Below are 20,344 nucleotides of genomic sequence, written 5' to 3'. Positions count from 1 at the left end.
ACTGAAATAACAGCAGCATAATTGACAAAGCAAACTCCCCAAAAGGCTCATCTGCAGTTTGCAGAAACCTATAATTCAAACATTTTCTTCTGGTGACTGGTTTGTGTGCCCATATATGTGCCAACAGAGGCAGTGAAAAATGCAGGATTTACTTTAAAAAATACACTAAAATAGACTTTGTGACTTTTGTTAGACCACAGTGATAAACACAGTGCACTTTAGTGAGTAAAACTGAATGTGAGCATAACTTTTTTTTTTTTTTTTTTTTCTTTAACACGAAAACTCCTCACGTAACTGTTAAACCCAAAAGTGAACTAGAATCAGGACACAGAACTTAACTGTCCACCTTCTCTTCTCTTCAGCGACACCATCTGTGACCTTGGCGGCGTGGACGAGCTGGCCAACTATGGCGAGTACTCTGGCGCACCCAGTGAACAGCAGACGTACGACTATGCGAAAACCATCCTGTCTCTCATGACACGGGAGAAACATTCTCAAGGTGTGTGCAGTGAACACTTCGTCTGGTCTTGTTTGCACAAAAAATTAGGGCAGAGGTGAGCGAGGGGGGAAACACACTTTTGGGAAATCTTGACTGTTTCAGACAAACCAGACATTTCTCCTGTAGCTGTTTGCTTTAAGCATGAAAGTCAGTGTGTGATCACTCCTCTGCAATGTGACCTGCATGCTCTCCCTCAGTGTTTCACAAGGACACTGTTGACTGTGTGTACGCCACCAGCAATAGACAGTCATGGCTGTCACCAAACTATGTTAGTGGGGCATCAGATTTCAGCCATAAAACATATCCTTAAATCATCAACACTTCTCTCTCTGTGTTCTGCAGGGAAGGTGCTGATCATCGGAGGAAGTATTGCCAACTTCACCAATGTAGCAGCCACATTCAAGGTGAAATACCGCACTGTATTTATCAGACACATCATGAAAAGTAAACAACAGCAGGTGTAGATGTTATCTCAGGCCTGCAGAGTGTGATAAGGTCAATGAAATGTGTATTCATCATTTCTATAAAGAGCAAAAACCACATGAAAACTAAAGTTTGTTCCCTTTGTGGAGATATTAAAGTACAATTCCCATGTTTGTTTGGTAAATCCAGCGCCATAACTAATGAATGATTACAAATTCAATTCAATGAAATTACAAATTCAGTTAACCCATAGAAGACAACAATAAGTACTGTCTCTACAGAAAAATGCTGATGATACTGGTGAAAAAATACCAGTAAAAAAAAAATGAAAAGAAACCGCATTATCCACAGTGATCAACCGTCTGAGCTGCTCTTAACACCTGAGCAGGTATCTCTGAAGAATCCACAGTCCGTGATCCACATAGCTGACCTGCATCTCTTTGTCCTCAGGGCATTGTCAGGGCCATCAAAGACTACCAAGGTCCTCTGAAGGAGCACGAGGTCACCATTTTTGTTCGACGTGGTGGGCCCAACTATCAGGAGGGGCTGAGGGTGATGGGGGAAGTAGGTGAGTGAGATGAAGCTGAAGGTCACTAGAGCCCAATTGGACAATAAGGGAACTGTTTCAAGTGTTTTTATTGTGAAGCATCACTTTCAAAGATAACTCACTAAAACTGCCCGCATGTTTACAATATTAATTCAATTCTGAAATTATGTATTGGGTGGGGCAACACAGTGGTTTGAGTTGAAGGTGTGAGAAAGAATAGTATCAGTAACATTGTTAACACTGTGCTACATTGCAGAGAAATACAAAACCGTACTAATGAACCTTCATTAATATAGGCCTATATTTTATCTACAAGTGCACGTCACACACTGAGCGAGCCGCCTGTTAATGACGCTGTTGGCAAAGCAGTAATGATTGTGCTAAGTGGCTAATGGGCATGTAGCTACTGACATGTTTCAGATGATACGTCATGTTTGTAGTCGACCAATGAAGATGAGTTTACATATCACCTTGGGTTCGTCCTTCACCTTCTCAAAATGATCTCACACTTTGGATTTCCTGCCCGACATGTTATTAACTAGCCTGTGGAATAACTGCAGGTACCAGCCCTGGAAATTAACCTGACTCCTGTCTGACCGGCTGAGTGTGGCCTCTTCCTGTGTCTGTCCTTTCAAATTATATTCCCACATGGTCCAGTCATATAGGTTTTGATTTATTTTGATGAGCTGAGCTCCTAACAGAGTTTCACTATTTTTTTCTACAACTAAGCGACCAATGAAATCTTGCCAACTAAGGACCTTCCTGGTCGACTAACATTTGGTTGACTATTAGGAGGCAGTCCTATAAATTACAATGTAATGAATATGCTTCAGTATTTTACCTGATAGTCTAAATAAGTCAATAAATTTGTCGCTATTCACTCTTTACAAATAAAGTTGCTAAGAGGGTCTGAAAAGTTACTAAATCTTGCAAGACATTGCCAACTAGAAATAATTTGTAACTTATAAATACTTGGTGTCAAGCATTTTTCAAGGGATTTTATTGGGCCGCAGTTGATGGGAAATAGGGATGATGATGCATTTGAATGCATGCACAGGTGATATAAGAGTTTTTGGTAACACTTTATTTGGGTAGTACACCTTCAGACGTTTTGTAGAGAAATTCTTCTAACAATATGTAGGTTTATTCGTGAATTGTCACATATGCTTTAAAAACATCTACAGACAAAGCGAAACAGTTGAATCGTTGAATTTCAACTAATCACCTGTTGAAATGTTACAAATACTCTATAAACTATCCAAATAAAATGTTATCAGGTTTTTATCTAAGTCAAATTGGTAGAAAGTATTTTAAATGGACTTGTTTAACTCTTTCTGCAGGGAAGACCACAGGTATTCCCATCCATGTGTTTGGCACTGAAACTCACATGACGGCCATTGTTGGAATGGCTCTGGGCCACAAGCCAATCCCTAACCAGCCCCCAATGGACGCACATACAGCCAACTTCCTCCTCAATGCCAGCAGCAGTGCAAAGGTATTTTCATTCAGTCACACACCGAGGGGAAATAGGAATGGTCTTATGCCTCTCTCTTTTACATGTTACAGATGTTGTGTTGCTTGGGACAGGCACCATGTTTTCATGTAATTATGTCCAGTGATGGACATTTAAACTGTGAACTGTCCTTATGTAAATCCACTTAACTAATTTTAGCATTTGTGAGAGTTAAAATTAGAGATTGCACAAGTATATACGCACCTTTTGTCCACCTGTAGTTGTATGTTTAAGGTAATTTATTTACTTGCGATACAATTCAGTCATGCATGTTGAAACACTTAAAGGTTTGGACTTTTGACCGTATTTGAGTAGCTCTTTTGTATAGCGCCGTAGCCTTTTATATAGCCTGTTTGCTCTTTAGCCTCCTTTTTTATTTGTTAACTGTGGTCCTCCATGTTCTTTTCACAATGTATACCTGCTGTCAAGGCTATATTGTTGCATGATAAATTCACACATGCCGTACATATAGTAGAAATGGAAAAATGTTAGTGAAATTTTAGTGTATGAGGGAAATTGTTTGTTTCCTGCTACCATTTCTTCTATGAAGGTTTTGTAAATGTTTGGAATAACATATTTGTTTCTCTGTTTTCTGCACCAGACTCCAGCTGCAACAAGGACAGCTTCATTCTCTGAGCCGAGAACGTCTAACGATGTCACCCCGGCTAAGAAGTGCAAAGCAGGTGTCCCAGCAGGTAGCTAACACAGCAGCGCTCACCTCTCCACAGCTGCTTATCAGCAAGACTCCATATGTACTCATACACTGCTGCTTTTTCATTTCATTTACCCTTGCGTCGTGTATTTCTCCCTCCCTGTATTTCTGTATTTCTCTCCCCTGCTGCTGTTCTGCATTTTAATTTTCTTTCTGTGTCTCCCTCCCTGTATTTCTGTGTTCCTCTCCTTCTCTGCTGTCCTGCGTTTTAATTTTCTGTCTATTTCTCCCTCCTGCTCTTCACGTTTTGCTGCACAAACTGTCCACTCACCCTCGTCTTTCTTACGCTCATTTCTCTAAGACGCTCTTCATTCTATACTGTTGCCTCTGAAGAATGCAGTCACGGGCGATTGGAAAGGTAAGTGATGGGTGTGCCATGCCCACACTGCGCTTGGCTGCCACACACACTCTACATCGGTCTGCCTCTGTCTTCTTACTGCTTGCACAACTAATCCTGGAGGGTGTGTGTCTGTGTTTGAGGCCACATGTTTGCATCAGTGCCTCATTAGTCCAGTTGGGACGTTATATTCTTCAGCAATAAGATTTTGGTATAGTTTCCTAATGCTGAGACTCATCAGTACAAGAGAAGGTTTGTCATCTTTAGACTGAGTTGTGTGCTGTTGTTTAGAGATAGTTTTATTGTAGGCTGTTGTGGATAGACTAAACTTTTTAGGTGGCTTTTCACAGTAAGAGCATGCTCTGTAGCAGCCGAGCTCTGCATGGTCTTTCCTCTAGTGTGCTATTTATTTTTATTTTTTTAGTGTGCTTTTTGTTCTCAGAGATGAAGCTCAGTTTACAGAATGCACCAAACTGTTAAGTGAATGAGGTAAAGATGCACTCATCCTTTTCTCTTTTTTTTTTTTGTGCTCATTTTGTCATACTTTGTGTTCCCGTGCCGTGGGGGTCACAGAAGCGCAAGCCTCTTCAGGCTGCAGCGGAGGTATGGAAGGGTGTGAAAAGCCTGTCCTCCTGCCCTCTCCGCCCTCTGTCCACTTCTCCTTGCCTCCCCATTTTTTGTCTGTTCGATGTTGTTCCTCCGCAGTCTGTCCTTTTTCGCATTCTTACAGTGGCTTATTCACCTGAAGGGGTGCTGATATGTGTATGAACAGAAATTTGTTGAAGCATTTCCATCCAAATTGACATTAGTGAATCATCTTTAAATTGTCTGATACGATATAAAAGTGTTTTGAAAATAAATCACGGCAGACATCTGGGTTTGGAAATTCATTTGAATTTACCAACCGGCCAACGTCAACCTGCGATTGCCCTTATATTCATGCTGCGAGTTCACTTCAGTCCACAAGCTTTCTTAGCTTTTAGTCTAATAAATAAACTCACAAAATGTCAAGAAAGGACATATTCCTACATCTATTTTCCTTATTAAACTGAAAAATATATTGAAGTTTCTCTCTTTCACTGAACTCAGATGAGCCTAGCTGCCTTGTTAACTCAGCATAAAACACACTTCATTCAGACTTGACAGACACAAAATAAAACTCACTCTTAGTTTTTCCATTGTTCAATCAATTGCCAAATCTGGTTCGGTCAAAATAAATTCTTAATTTACAAAGTTAGATGCGAAAATATGCTGACTCTACTCACTGTTCTTCCCTGCTGTCTCTCTCAGCTGTTGCCGCTCTCCTTGTGCTAAGTGTTAGCTTGCTGAATAAGAGTCCGCCGCTGAGCAGTCTCACATAGCCAGGCCTGTCCTCACACTTTGTGTTTAGCTGCATGCTGAGCAGTGGCTCTTTCTCGTTCTTTGGAGGCAGATCATTACATTAGCAAAATAAAATGACAGTAATCACCACCCCTAAAAAAAAAAAAAAAAACGATCTGCGATGTGCTCAGCCAGCCACCTACAGCCAGTGTATTTCATCCAATCGCCCAACCCTAGAAGACATTTAATATTATCGGAATTTAATTGTACGGGAACCTCAAGACAAAACAATGGCCCACCACAGCTGGACGAAATCGATCGTTTCGTTTGCTTCCCCTTTAAAGACCAGCTTCAACCTGAAACCAGGATACTTGCAGGTCTTGAAAGGTTTAAAGCAGTGGTTCCCAACTGGTGGATACGGGCGAGTCCATTCTGACTCAAGTGACTCACAAACATGTCAAGTTTGTAAAGAACACACTCTATTTTTAAGTACATTCAATGTCCGGCACAGAGCTTTTATTTTGAAGTGCAATTCCTGCTGTAGATTAAGTGACTAATGAACAGCTATTTCACAGAGATGGCAAACTACCTCAACAATATGGTCAAACACAAGTGTGACACTTAAAGTATTAATCTGTGTGGACATTGAACTAATGATTAAGGAGGAATCTGGACCCTGTGGCCGGACCAGTTGGGAACCAATGGTCTAAAGAACCTCGCTGGTTTGCCATCATACAGGAATGAATAAAAATCTCCGTCTATAGTCTTAAAAATATCTTAACAATAATATGATTAATTGCAGAAACCCTGGAAAACTACTTGTTGCTCTGTAGCCCTCAGTCAGAGGCCGTGATAGTGCTGCACAGTTGGTAGCTCTGTGCACAGAGCCTTTGGCTCAGATCAGAGAACCACAGAAGGCAGGGAGTCTGGACAGAGAGGAGAGGCTTGGGAGGACTGGAACAAATGTGTGGCAAGATGGTGATTAACAACAAATGCTTCAAACCACATTGTACACTAACAAGACATCATGCTCTTTAAATCGAACGTGACACTCGCATCTGTCGCAGGGTTGTGTCCCTTTAACTCACACTGACCATGGACATTTAAATATTTCAGGTTCTCTGTTTTTCTTGCACTGCTGCTGGGTTGCTTTGGTGTCTGGACCTTGGCTTATAATGCATTCATTGAGTTACTAATGGACACCTTTGTCGCCAACAATCAAGGCTTACGGGGTTTTCTGGCTTGGTCATTGGTAGGTTGATGTTTCTAACAAACGGTAGAAAAAACTTTTTGCATTTGGAAAAAACATGGATGTAAAATCACCATTGGAATACTGTCATTGATATTAATGGGGAAAATGTAAAAATACATCGGCCCCTTGATGGTCAAACCATGTCCGTCTGAGACAATGCAGCTGCCATTTTCATTTTAACATCATGGGAACCCAAATTAATCCTTTCAACTGTGTGTCCTGGAGGTGTCCTGGAGAATAACTTGATCACACTTATTAGGTTTAATGTAATTTGTCAGCTAAAGACAGATGTACTGTGCCCAAATTACAGCACATTGGTTATAAAATCCAAAAAAAAAAACTGCATCAGCAAAGAGAAACACGACCTTCCTCTTGAAGTGGTGGTGCTTTTATTGCAATGAGAAGTTATTTTCTCTACCTCCTGTATCTCTGTCCTCAGAGTGAGTACTCTCTGTACTCTGCTTGTTACCATCCCCATTCCTGCTATTCTCCTCAGCCTGTCCCCGCCCCCCCCTCATCTCGCTTGTGGTGGTTTTTATTTTTGTTTCCAGCTCTAACTTGACTCTCTCTCTCTTTCTCTCTGTGTGTGTCCCCCTCTCTCTGCCATCTCGTTCTTACAGCCAAAGCCACCACACTCTTCAGAAAACAAACAAAGACCATAGTCTGGGGCATGCAAACGCGAGCCGTGCAAGGCATGCTGGACTTCGACTACGTGTGCTCCCGGGAGGAACCCTCGGTGGCAGCCATGGTCTACCCCTTCACGTAGGTTCCCCAGGATCTCAAGTACAAAACTTACAAAACTGGTCATGCACTGGTCAATTTTGAGATTTCAGGCTATTGTGCAGCCGTTACACATCTTTTTGTACAGACGAGCGGAAAGAAAACTAGAGTTGTACCCGATACCAGTATCGCAAATGCCTCCGATACTGCCTAAAATGCGGTATCAGGTATCGGCGACTACAGCCTATGACCAATCCGATACCACGTAATGCCTCACGTCATTATGCATACGCACGCTACAGGCAAACGAAACGGAAACGGAGCGGAGTTTAAAAAGCATTCTACTGTAGCCTTTAAAATGTCTTCTTTACCAAATTGTGTGGCTGCACTTTAACCTGTGTCTTGATCTGTGTCAACACTGGATAATAATAATTAAAAAAAGTTTCATGGCATTCATTCTACTATTATGTATTTATTTCTTAATATTTTACATAGAGTTTTAGGAGTTGAGACATACAACAATTGATATCCCATCCATTTTTATTTTACGCGCTGGTATCGGATCGGTACTCGGTATCGGCAGATACCTAAGGTTCAGGGATCGGAATCGGTATCGGGAAGGAAAAAGTGGTATCGGTACATCTCTAAAGAAAACATCCAGAAAACACATTTAGGTGTTTGTTTTACATCAGATTTTTGTCCTAAAACATACAAAAAGCTCATATTTGAGCATAATTTGCATATTTAAACAAAAAATTCAGAAAACTTGAAATCCATAAAGTAGTGGTCTCAATGTAAGTGAGTTTCATGGCGATATCTATCAGTTAAAACGATTATCCTATTCACATGTAGTGTCTTAGTTTTCAGAAAATGGCCATTTTTTTATCTCATACTCTGAGCTAGAAAACGCCACTGCAGTATCTCTTACATAACACCAAACTTTTCAGTTTTATTCCCATTTATATTCTGAAGGTTTTTTACACATGGGTTTGTTCATATATCATTTATAGCCTGATTTATATAACACTTTATTCCTACAAACATGGGAAAAATTGATTTACTTATGGCTGTTGACAATATTTTCTGATGTGCAGATTTAATTAGATAAGGCCTCATTTGCATATTTAAACAAAGCATTTCAGAAAACTGGTAATACAAAAAGTAATTGTCTTAATGTAAGTAATCAACAGAGGAACTTTAATGTCACATCAGATTGTCCTAAATACTGTTTCACTGCTGATATCGGGTGTGTGGTGGGTGTTGTAATTCACATCCATGATGCAAATATAATTAGGAAAACTACACTGACCATTTCATCACGGTGTAAATAACTGAGGAAACATGTATTACATACAGTGTACAGTGTTAACTCATCCAGTACAGGGTGTCTGCAGCTTCTTAATGTTACAACAATGAGGCCTTAAAAGTCATTAATAATCTTAAATTTGAATTTGTGAGCTCTTAACAACTACAAACATTTTGTCTAAATTCATTTATACATCTTTTAATATCTATTTGTGAAAATGAGTGAAGTCTTTCTATGTAAAATTCCACATTTCTAATGTTACAAATCTTTAAAGAAAACTTTAATACTGTCATTTTACTTTATACTTGGACTCACCTGTTGGCAAAATGTAGATCAACTTAATTCACTCTAATAACCATGTTCCTACACAACACTTACTGTACCTCTGCACAAGACCATATGCTACTTACCTACAAAACCTGCTTACCTGTGATGCTTAAATAAGTAAAACATGATTTAATTGTCCTGTAGACACCCTGCACTACGGTCAACTGTTTTGAGCAAGTATTAACTTCTAGTTGTGATATATTTATCTTAATTTTCTGCTTTAACTTGTCTTCATATCGTTTATCAAGTCATATTTCATCTTGATGAAACGCCTGTGCTCGACTCTGTTGTACTTTTCGTAGGAAACTGAGCCTAAAAGATCCGAAGACAAGATTTTTATTGACAGAATTTGATTATCCTACTCACACCCTTTGTAGTAATTTGTATGTGTCCCTTTTATCATTCTGTATCACCTCTCTAAATTAAAGATTTTTGCGGGTCCGTGAACACACCGCGGAAATCTCCATGAGTTTTTTTCCTCTGTTACTTTTTCCCCAGTTTGTGGAGTTTTGAGTTGCGAGTTAGTTGATCAGTCAGTCTGGTCAGAGCTGATCAGATCAGATTAGACTGATTAATAAGAAGAGCAGCTGCTACAGAGGCGAGTGAAAGCACTGCAATTAACAGTTAAATTTTACTTTCACTGTGCCTGACGTTCTGCTGCTCCGTCTCTGCCTAGAGTACGCTCTGCGCTGCGAGAGTGTGGTTTTCTATACATATTCCACTAGCACTCCTAATGAATATTCCAGCTCCAACAAAAAAATATTAATTTGTAAAATTAACACGTGTTAGTGTTAGTGTAGTGCACTGCCATGAATAAATGAATGTGTGGGAAACCCCGGAAAGATCAGATCTGGGGAATAATCTGAGTTGAGCTTTAAGCCGCGCACTGTGAATGTAGCCTATGCAACATCAGTGGTTAAATAATGGTAAAAATATATTTGTATATATTTATTTCTGTAATTTCTACGTTTCCTAGTGGGGATCATAAGCAGAAGTTCTACTGGGGCCACAAAGAGATCCTGGTGCCGGTCTATAAGAACATGGCCGACGCCATGAAGAAGCACCCCGAGGTGGACGTCCTGATTAGCTTTGCTTCACTGCGCTCAGCCTTCGACAGCACTGTGGAGTCCATGCAGTACCCGCAGGTAGAAAGACGTACCATGCTTACATATAAGCTCATACATGGCTGCATAAACATTCAGCTAGATATGAAAGTTGGCTCTGTTATCTGATTGTGTTTTCAGATCCACACAATTGCTATCATCGCTGAGGGCATCCCTGAAGCTCAGACAAGGAAGCTGATCAAGATGGCTGATGAGAAAGGTGTCACTATCATCGGCCCTGCTACGGTATGCAGACATATCTCACCAACAGAGACTATTACTAAAGGGAGTGTTTCAAAGTGCTGCAGTGACTGTGAATGCAGCAGTCATGGTGTCATTATGAGAGCGTGTAGATGTGTTTAATCATTAATGTATGTACGACGAATAATGATCACTTTCACCTGGCACAGATAAGTTCATTTGATACCCAGTATTTTCTGTCCTCCAGGTCGGCGGCATCAAGCCAGGCTGTTTTAAGATCGGCAACACAGGTGGCATGCTGGACAACATCCTGGCCTCCAAACTGTATCGCCCTGGCAGCGTGGCATATGTGTCGCGCTCTGGGGGCATGTCCAACGAGCTGAACAACATCATCTCCCGCACCACAGACGGCGTCTATGAAGGTGTGGCCATCGGAGGAGACAGGTACACAAACTTATATGCAACTTATTCAAATATTTGCTCAGAGACAGTTGTCTTATTGAAGCCTGTTGTGAAAGTGTAAGTTTGGGGATTTTTAGATAATTTATTTGCCTGGGAACCAGATGAATCTGTGAGCTTGTGTTTTATTGGCTCTAGCAGGTGCATCTGATTCTGGTCCTCACAGATTTCCAGCCAACCTGACATGAGTAGAGCCAATCACAACTGTTTATCAAATATGGGGTCTGTTTGATACGATGACTGACAACTTGCAGAGCCTTAGCACTTGACACAAAATACATCATCATCATACATCATCCACAGAAATAATTTGTCATCTGAAAGACTTTTAAGTGCTTGTGTTTGGTCCTATCTGTCCAGATATCCAGGCTCCACCTTCATGGACCACGTCATCCGTTACCAGGACACTCCAGGGGTCAAGATGATAATAGTGCTGGGAGAGGTGAGAGCAGCTCCACGGATGTTCATATTTTCAGATTACCATCAACTTTAATTTACAAAAGGCAATGACTAAAAACAATTCACATTTTAACATCTCTGTCACTCTGACCCCTCAGATTGGAGGCACAGAGGAGTACAAGATCTGCCAAGGCATCAGAGAGGGCAGAATAACCAAGCCTGTGGTGTGCTGGTGTATCGGAACCTGCGCCACCATGTTCGCCTCAGAGGTGTGGTGGCTGTGTTGAAATAACTGGCTATGGATTTTGTTGTTGTGGTTCAGAGGGAATATCTCAACAATGTCATGCTGCCATCTTCAGGTTCAGTTTGGCCATGCAGGAGCCTGCGCCAACCAGGCCTCAGAAACAGCATTAGCCAAGAACCAGGCTCTGAGGGATGCTGGAGCTTATGTACCGAAGAGCTTTGATGAACTGGGGGATGTCATCAAGTGAGACATTCATCACACAGTCACACCAGAGTTTGTCACTGAATTGTTTTTAGGGTTTTTAACTGATATTGTGAATCTATGGTGAAACAGGACCGTGTATGACGACCTGGTGGCCAATGGGACCATCATTCCTGCCCAGGAGGTGCCTCCTCCAACAGTGCCTATGGATTACTCCTGGGCCAGGGTAAGAAACGTAATCATTACTCCTTACTTAGTAAACCCAAAAATGGCCTCTTTTTTTTAATTTTTTTTTTTAACAACATCTGTGTTAGCCACTGAAGAATTAAATAGTTGTTGAATGTGGTATGGTAACAGTTAAAATCTCAAGATTATCCGTTTTTATTTATTAATTTAATTTAAATTAGAGAGCTTTAGAGGTACTGGAAGATGGTTCACTTATTTTTTTTAATTTAATTTATTTTTATTGTGTAATGCGGTGATGACAGGTGAAAAGTTTTAACAGTTTATTAATTATGGAAATATATTGGTTTATTTTGGTTATTTAAACCAGCGGCCAATAGCAAATTGATTTTAAAGGCCAGTAACGGTCTATATTAGCCAATATTCATTTTTTAGCATAAACACATGAAACAGAATATGAACAAAAAATATTGTATGGTCATTGTGTTTTGTAAAGAATTGAGACCTATGTATTAAATCAATGGGACACTTAACAGTTAGATAATCAACTTCTCATACCTCCACCATGTCAGTTTGCTTTTGTTTCTGTACTGCAATTTCTTGTCACTTATAGGCTTACATTAGCCCCTTTACTGCTCTTTATAAAAGGTACAATCATTTAATGGAGGAACAGAGTTGTCTTGCCTTTAAGCCATTAGCGGAGGTAGTAACAGCATCAAAGTGACATCTGTGTATAAGGGGACAGCTGGCAGGATGGGGATGGTGTGCTGTTGTGACGATGCGTTATGTGTGCGACCCACCGCCTGGAGATTTAAAAAGCAGCATGTGGCAGTTAGCAGCTAACTCAAAGAAGAGGCGTTAGCTGATGAAAAGTACATAATTGACTTGATCATTATTTTAGAAAAATTCTATATGTATAAATTGATTTGGCCTAAAAGACTGCACTCCTTGGGGCATCCAGTAGCTCAGTGGGTAGCATCCCATGTACAAAGGCAATGTCCTTGCTGCAGGGACTGCTGATTCGATTCTGTCCTGCAGTCCTTTGCTGCATGTCACCCCCCCCTCTCTCTCCCCCTTTCACACTTAAGTACTGTCCCATCAAAGTCGTAAAACAAACCAAAATAAAAAACCATGACTACCCTCCTTTTATATTTTTTAAAGATACTGATTTTAAATTGTACTTGACTACTGAAAATTAAAAATTGAAAAAATCTAAGTTGGCAAAAACTTTTAGATTTATTTAGACATTTCAGTTTCACTCCATTTGTTTAGCAGACCCTGGAGGTTTTTATTTTCCTAATGTTATTTTCATAATTTCACATAATTTGTGGTGCAATTGAATTTATTTTTATGTTATTTATATACTATGAAATATATTTTCTACAAGTTTTGTAATGAAAATCTAGAACATACATACTCCATATAATTATTGTATAAAATAAAGATGAATTTATACTTTTAAAAAAAAAGAAGAAGAACAGCAGTCGAAAATGTCCACAAATGTGGGAGACCATAAGATTGGCGAGCTTTTTACCCTCCAAAGAGAGGATGAAGTCAGCTGCCATGTAACAGGGACGGTAAATGATTGTTATTGGCACATTATGCCATTGTTGTTATTTAGGAAGCACTGCAGAAGTGTATGTTATATGTCACACTAGAGGCCCACTGTTGTGTTACATGTCACGCCTCTTTCGCTGGCATGCAACTGAAAATCACACACCGGGTCAACATGATGACATTGTTTGGTTTTGTGTAAAAAAGCAAAGCCGGGGTAATTAAAAGGCATCATAACGGCCCTGTCACGCAATCTCTGTGTAAAAAGTGCTACAGTATATATATCTTTTCACTGTCTGCTCATTATCTGTGTAATAACCCATCTTCTGTCTGTTTGACCCCTCCAGGAGTTGGGCCTGATCCGTAAGCCAGCCTCATTCATGACGAGCATCTGTGACGAGCGAGGCCAGGAGCTCATCTACGCCGGCATGCCCATCACTGAGGTCTTTAAAGAGGAGATGGGATTAGGAGGAGTGCTGGGCTTGCTTTGGTTCCAACGCAGGTTGGTATCACAGTAGTGGTGTTCATCAGTTACAAAAAGAAGTGTTTTACAAATATATTCAGTGGAATAAACTGTTTCTGTCCAGGTTGCCGCGCTACGCCTGCCAGTTCATTGAGATGTGCCTGATGGTGACTGCTGATCACGGGCCTGCTGTCTCTGGTGCTCACAACACCATCGTCTGTGCTCGTGCCGGCAAGGACCTTATCTCAAGCCTCACGTCTGGACTGCTCACCATTGTCAGTTCCGTTCAAACACACTTAAACACATACACTGTGCAGCCATTTTTTTCTCACTCACTACACATTGTCACTTGGACCACGTCGTTAAAACTGATTTTATACTGAAACATGATTTATTCATGAATTCCAGGGGGACCGTTTTGGAGGTGCTCTGGACGCGGCGGCGAAGCAGTTCAGCAAGGCGTTTGACAGCGGCATGCTGCCCATGGAGTTTGTCAACAAGATGAAGAAGGACGGCAAGCTGATCATGGGCATCGGCCACAGAGTCAAATCAGTATGCAGCGCTCAGCTTTTCATTTTATCTCAAATTGCATCATCAGGAGCCATAAAGGATGTGGTGTTTTAGATTAGAGTGTAAAGTTGTTAAGGTTATATCTCTGCATAATTCTTCTTTAGGTTAGAACTCAAATAAAGAGATCATTTACAGTTACAGTTCAGATCTTTTATTTCAAGAAACAAGACACAAATCGTAACCCAGTTTGTCTCTGTTTTCAGATCAACAACCCTGACATGCGGGTACAGATTCTGAAGGACTTCGTGAAGCAGCATTTTACCTCCACCCAGCTGCTGGACTACGCCCTGGACGTAGAGAAGATCACCACCTCCAAGGTACTTGTCAGCTGAATCACCAAGAGTGAATAAAAACATGTGAAGACTTTGTCCTTTGAGAAGAGGGATGGAAACTGATATGATTTTATTGGTACCAATGCCATTATCAATTCTGCCTAAAGTTCAGGGTTTTTTTTGGTCGATTCCTGTATTCCCAATCAATTCTCTGTGTGGAATACAGAAGGCCTACGCAGGTTTTCAGCATTGACTGTTGGCAAGTGTTTTATTATCTCATCTCAAATAGATGAAATGAAAGCGTTTGTTTTCATTTAGGTTTTCACAGTCAAAGAAGAAATCTATTAAGCCTGTCTGTGAGGCACTGATGTTGCTACAACAGGATATTTACCCTCAGCAACAGATGTGCTGCTTGGTTGGGAAGCAGTGACACTTGTGCAAATACATGTGTCAAATACATGGCATTCGTGGAATATAGGCCCATGTTGTCTAGAAAGATGAAATTAGGGTTCTCGATTCCTGTCCCTTCTTGAGAAAGCAAAATCTATTGAAATCAAATAGTCCCGAGGGACAGGTGTGGCAGAAAAGACACCATCTGGACAGTGAAATAAGTAAAGGACACTACTTCATGTTCAGATCTTCCAGTTAGATCATTTTAGTGACGAACGCACAACATTTTAATGTGACATCTTCGCCTGTTCCTCCTTTTCCTGTTAAACTGGGCAAGTTGTCTGGTGTACTCATACTCCTCTGACATTTAGATAAATTGACTTCCTGTCTTATTTTCAGAAACCCAACCTGATCCTCAACGTAGACGGTTTTATTGGTGTCGCCTTTGTGGACCTGCTGAGGACGTGTGGTGGCTTCACGCGGTAAGAACATCAAATTACACAACATATGTAATATTATTACAACAACAGTGTTTTACTATATTGGCATTCATTATTTATTATTCATCAGCTTCCACTTTTCAGTTCCTACAAAAGGAGTTATAGCTGTTTACAAATACATAAGGCGTTTTCGGACAAGCTGACTTCACTACAAGCTGATTGGCTGTAGAAACAGGTGATGTGCTTTACGCTCTAAAACCAGCTGCTGGGGATTTGACCAGCTGAGTTGCAGGTGACACCATCAGCCTATTTGAGTCGAGCTCAGACGACCAGTTCACACCGCTGCAACTTTTCTCTGCAACTTTCTAAAATGGTTACGTCTCGTCGCGAATCTTTGGTCTCAACTGGGCCTAAAATTGGCAGTTGCTGGTGCTGCGTTGGTTCATGTGTTTGACGGATCACAGCACACTTGCGTTGCTCATGGTTCCTTTTGTGCCACCAGAATACCTTTGCTGGAATAGGAGCTATGAAACCCTCTTCAAAACAGCGTTCTAGGAACTCTGATTGTTCCTAGCTCTTGCGGTAACACTTTACTTGAAGGTATCTACATAAGAGTGACATGACACTGTCATAACTATGACATGACATGGTCATGAACCTGTCATGAACATTATGTACATGTCATAAACGTTTATGACTGCTGTAATTAAGTGTCATTCGGTCTTTGTAATGACAAGTTGACATTTTTTGGGTTGTCTTGATTATGACAACTTGACATTAATCAAAGTGACATTACCAGAAGTTGTCTTTGTCATGACAAGCTGACATTAAATTTGTTTGGGATGTCCTTATTGTGACAAGTTGACATTAATCAAAGTGACATTACCAGAAGTTGTTTTTGTCATGACAAGTTGACATTAAATTTGTTTGGGATGTCCTTATTATGACAAGTTGACATTAACCAGGATGACATTACCAGTTTGTCATAACAGTATTTATCATTATGTCAACTTGTCATAAACACAAAAAGAGCTGCATTTCTTGTTAATGTCAAGCTGTCATAATCAAGACAACCCAAACAGTGTCAACTTGTCATTACAAAAACCGAATGACACTTAATGAAAGCAGTCATAAACGTTTATAACATGTACTTAATGTTCATGACAGGTTCAAGAAATGCACCTCTTTTTGTGTTTATGACAAGTTGACATAATGATAAATATTGTTATGACAAACTGGTAATGTCATCGTGGTTAATGTCAAGTTGTTACAATAAGGACATCCCAAACAAATTTAATGTCAACTTGTCATGACAAAGACAACTTCTGGTAATGTCACTCTGATTAATGTCAAGTTGTCATAATAAGGACATCCCAAACAGTGTCAACTTGTCATTACAAAAACCGAATGACACTTAATGACAGCAGTCATAAACGTTTATGACGTGTACATAATGTTTATGACAAGTTCAGGACAGTGTCATGTCATAGTTATGACAGTGTCATGTCACCTTTATGTAGATACCTTCAAGTAAAGTGTTACCTCTCTTGCAGTGCGGACACAATAAAAAGGGGGATTCTTAGAAATATGAAAAAGATTCTCTGGTCCGAAAACGTCTATTAAGTAACACTTATGTGCTTATGAATTCATTGCAGTGTGTTGAGAAAAAAAAATCCCTGTTTTAATGTATTAATGACATTATTATCTTGTGAATTCAGAAAAACATATTATGCTTTTGTATGTTATAAACACTTTATTCAGTTAAAATATTTGGATGCCAAAAGTGCATTGCCTGTTTTCTGTGTTGATGGCGAGCACACTGTCCAGTATTGTCTCTCATATGAATGTTGAACTGGTTCCAGAGATGAGGCTGACGAGTTTGTGGAGATCGGTGCACTAAATGGGATCTTTGTCCTCGGCCGCAGTATGGGCTTTATCGGTGAGTGCCACTCAGACAGAACCATGACACTAAGTTCAAAGTACCAAAACAAGACATCTAACTAGTGTGTGTCTCACGTCAGGGCATTACCTGGACCAGAAGAGGCTGAAACAGGGTCTGTACCGCCATCCCTGGGACGACATCTCCTATGTGCTTCCTGAGCATATGTCCATGTAATCCCCACAGGGAGAGACGCTCTTCCAGATGTGTCAGGCAGCATTACACATCTCACTTAACGTATTTGTACACTCCGGTTGTGACAACAGCGGCCTTGGGGAAAACTGAGCAGGGTGATTGTGGAAAATGGAAGTACTGTCTGGCTGAGGGATCTGGTAGAAGTTTTTTGATGTAGTTTTTCACGGAGAAAAAGGGGAAGAATACTTGTAGATTTAGTTTTTGTCTAATTATTAAAAGTCTTGAGATGTAACTTATTCAGTTTTGACCACAGACCCAAAGCAATGTAAACTACAGCAGCTGCAGAAGCACAAAATAAATTGGTACTTAACAAAAAAAGGGCAGAATTTAAAGCACATTTCACTGCTGTGTAGCGCAGTCTGCTGAGGTAACAGCTGCAGATGTCAAATTTATTTAAACTCAGTAATACAAAAATATGCCTTTTCTTCATACGACTTGCAAAAAATAATAAAAATTGATTACTTTAATCAGCATTTGCCTGTTTTCGGCTCCAAGAAAGTGTGCTTAATTATGCTTTTCTGGCTTTCTGAGTATCGCACCTTAGTTTAAACACTAGCAAACCATGTCTTTCTCCAAGTTACACTCCCTCTGGAAAGTTCTTCGTCATCACGAGATAAACCAAAGTTATTTTTGGGAATTTGTTGTCTTTGTTAAAAGTAAAAAAAGGGTCCAGGGGTTGATGTTACAGAGCTTATCTAGATGTATTGAAAAGGAGGCATCATCATATGATGAAGGAATTAAACAAGTTTCACTCCACTATTGCCTTTCCTGGAACAACCCTGGTTGTAAACCGGTGGTTGAATTTCATCAGCTACTGTAAATTAGATGCAGATTTGAGGTGTTCAAGTCTTTCGCACTGGGTGTGATGGATCGAACTACTTGTGTTGCTCTTCTGTCAGAACACGGGAAAATGTAGAGGCTGCTTCATGAATGAGCCCTGTGAGTCTTTAAAAGCATCTTGTGGCGAGGGACCATGAAAGCAGTTTGCTTCACTTTGGGGAAATTATTGCACGTAACACAGTTAATAATAAAAATAATAAACGACTCTGTAATAGAATCGTTCGACTTTCACTGGGGACTTGACACCAACTCAAAACGCTTCGTAACCGCCCACTGTACGGCCTGCTGTGTTTCATCTATGTTTTGCTGTTTTTATTTAACTGTGAAAAAAATGCTTTGTTTTTTTGTAATATGCTGTCATATAGTAGTATAATAATAAAGAACTTATTGTTTTACTTTTCATTTTGTGCGTAATGTCTAAATCTGTATTAGGTGAAGAAGTGTGATCTGCGAAGAGAGATGACGAGCCTAAAACAAGTCCTGTGATGGCCGTTATTACAACCCCCACCCCCCCACCCCCCCGAAGAATTGCCCTTTCGTAGAATAGTTATGAGAGGTTGGTTCAGTCTTTCATTTCAGTTTAGGACTAAATGTCACACTCCCTGATGCACATATGTGTGGGGGTCCGAGTGGGAGCCAAAGGGTTAGATGGATGGAAAAGTAGGAAAGAGTGAAGGTAGATAGAAGAGTTACAGGGAGGTCAGGAAGGCAGAGCCAAGGAGCGACTTATGTGAGGACTGAACTGGACTTTGCCACACCGGGACATACACTCTGCCCTCCCCCCACTCCCACATTTGATGGGGGAAGAGAAGGAACTAAGAGGAGAAAAACTTGCCTAACTTTAATCGAGGTGGAGTTTAACAGGCCAATTGTTGCATAAACCTGTGATTGTGGGTTTGAGTTGGAGCCATGCCGGGGGTGAAGTTGGTGGTGGCATCCCAGGTATGCCCCCCTCTGCTCTTACTCCCTCATACCCTCAATATTTAGCAGGAAAATGATTGCTTATAAATGATTTGGTCTAGGATTCAAGAGCCATCACCAAGGTCAAATGAACATGGGGGTTATTTTGAGTCGAGAGCAAAAGTACTGTAAGGGCTTAAAAGAATACTTTATCTTCAACATTTTAATATCAGTTACTTCATTTTTTTTTCAGAAACCAAATCAGGTGAACATTCCTCATAGACTGAAGTCAAGGGAGGCCATGTTTAACCCTCTGGAGACCACGGATGCGCCGGTGTGTCCAAATCACATGACCGATTTAAGATGACGTAGCAGCGAGACGCGGCCTCGTAGAGTCTCCGTTTCAACTTGTGTCGAAAATGCGAACTTCAAACTATATACCAAACCAGACTAATGATAAATAATTTAGGCCATGCTTTTTCCTGAATATTGTCGTGACGTTTGGTGCAGTGACAAACGGTAAAAATGGGCTTTTCTAACAAAGTGCTTGCAAGCAAAAAAACTTGACACCTCCTTTCCTATTGGTGGTGTTTTTGTGTGATTTTAGGTCCAATGTGTTAATACAGTTTGTCAAAATGAAAAAATAACCATAAAGTCACACAGGTGAGGTTGTGCTGAAAAAAATGACACCAAACAAGGCAAGGTAAACAGTTTTTTAAAGGTGTAGTCTAAAGCATTTAAACCCTTGACCACAAAGGGTTAACACCAGTAAAACCATATCGTAAAATCTGCTTACAAACCCACAACTCATGCAGTATATTCCAGGTCTTATTAGTTCGTTTGCTCAATGATCCCAAACAGAAGCATTTTTTGCTAAAACATTAAAATACTAGAGCGCTCGGAGAGCGCAGACCTCCGCCAAGCAGCTCGGATTTCCCGCTATTTTATTATTTTATCCACTTCGCTTCAACCGATCACCACCAAAATTTTATCATCTGGTCCTTGTCCCATTATCAACCTTTCCTGAAAATTTCA

General features: G+C 40.4%; 1 protein-coding gene across 4 annotated transcripts in view; it reads left to right on the top strand.

Annotated features, from left to right (window-relative positions):
* The window catches only part of aclyb (ATP citrate lyase b), a 33,293-nt gene extending 14,482 nt beyond the window's left edge, over nucleotides 1-18,811 (top strand). The window contains exons 9-30 of one of the 4 annotated variants that reach the window (XM_033631709.2): nucleotides 363-499; nucleotides 842-903; nucleotides 1,373-1,490; nucleotides 2,810-2,964; nucleotides 3,584-3,677; nucleotides 3,996-4,052; nucleotides 4,605-4,634; nucleotides 7,224-7,365; nucleotides 9,933-10,101; nucleotides 10,201-10,305; nucleotides 10,508-10,704; nucleotides 11,080-11,161; nucleotides 11,277-11,387; nucleotides 11,478-11,605; nucleotides 11,696-11,789; nucleotides 13,648-13,802; nucleotides 13,888-14,038; nucleotides 14,172-14,315; nucleotides 14,537-14,650; nucleotides 15,395-15,477; nucleotides 17,298-17,374; nucleotides 17,457-18,811. In XM_033631709.2, the coding sequence (XP_033487600.2) occupies nucleotides 363-499; nucleotides 842-903; nucleotides 1,373-1,490; nucleotides 2,810-2,964; nucleotides 3,584-3,677; nucleotides 3,996-4,052; nucleotides 4,605-4,634; nucleotides 7,224-7,365; nucleotides 9,933-10,101; nucleotides 10,201-10,305; nucleotides 10,508-10,704; nucleotides 11,080-11,161; nucleotides 11,277-11,387; nucleotides 11,478-11,605; nucleotides 11,696-11,789; nucleotides 13,648-13,802; nucleotides 13,888-14,038; nucleotides 14,172-14,315; nucleotides 14,537-14,650; nucleotides 15,395-15,477; nucleotides 17,298-17,374; nucleotides 17,457-17,551 (2,500 nt within the window). In that variant the 3' untranslated portion in view covers nucleotides 17,552-18,811. The remainder of the gene's footprint in view (nucleotides 1-362; nucleotides 500-841; nucleotides 904-1,372; nucleotides 1,491-2,809; nucleotides 2,965-3,583; nucleotides 3,678-3,995; nucleotides 4,053-4,604; nucleotides 4,635-7,223; nucleotides 7,366-9,932; nucleotides 10,102-10,200; nucleotides 10,306-10,507; nucleotides 10,705-11,079; nucleotides 11,162-11,276; nucleotides 11,388-11,477; nucleotides 11,606-11,695; nucleotides 11,790-13,647; nucleotides 13,803-13,887; nucleotides 14,039-14,171; nucleotides 14,316-14,536; nucleotides 14,651-15,394; nucleotides 15,478-17,297; nucleotides 17,375-17,456) is intronic. The other 3 variants (XM_033631711.2, XM_033631710.2, XM_033631712.2) reach the window with 3 other exon arrangements.
* The last annotated feature ends 1,533 nt before the right edge of the window (nucleotides 18,812-20,344 follow it).

Source organism: Epinephelus lanceolatus, chromosome 21 (assembly GCF_041903045.1).
Source record: "Epinephelus lanceolatus isolate andai-2023 chromosome 21, ASM4190304v1, whole genome shotgun sequence".
Taxonomy (NCBI): Eukaryota; Metazoa; Chordata; class Actinopteri; order Perciformes; family Serranidae; genus Epinephelus; species Epinephelus lanceolatus.
This window is presented reverse-complemented; position numbering and strand designations above follow the sequence as displayed.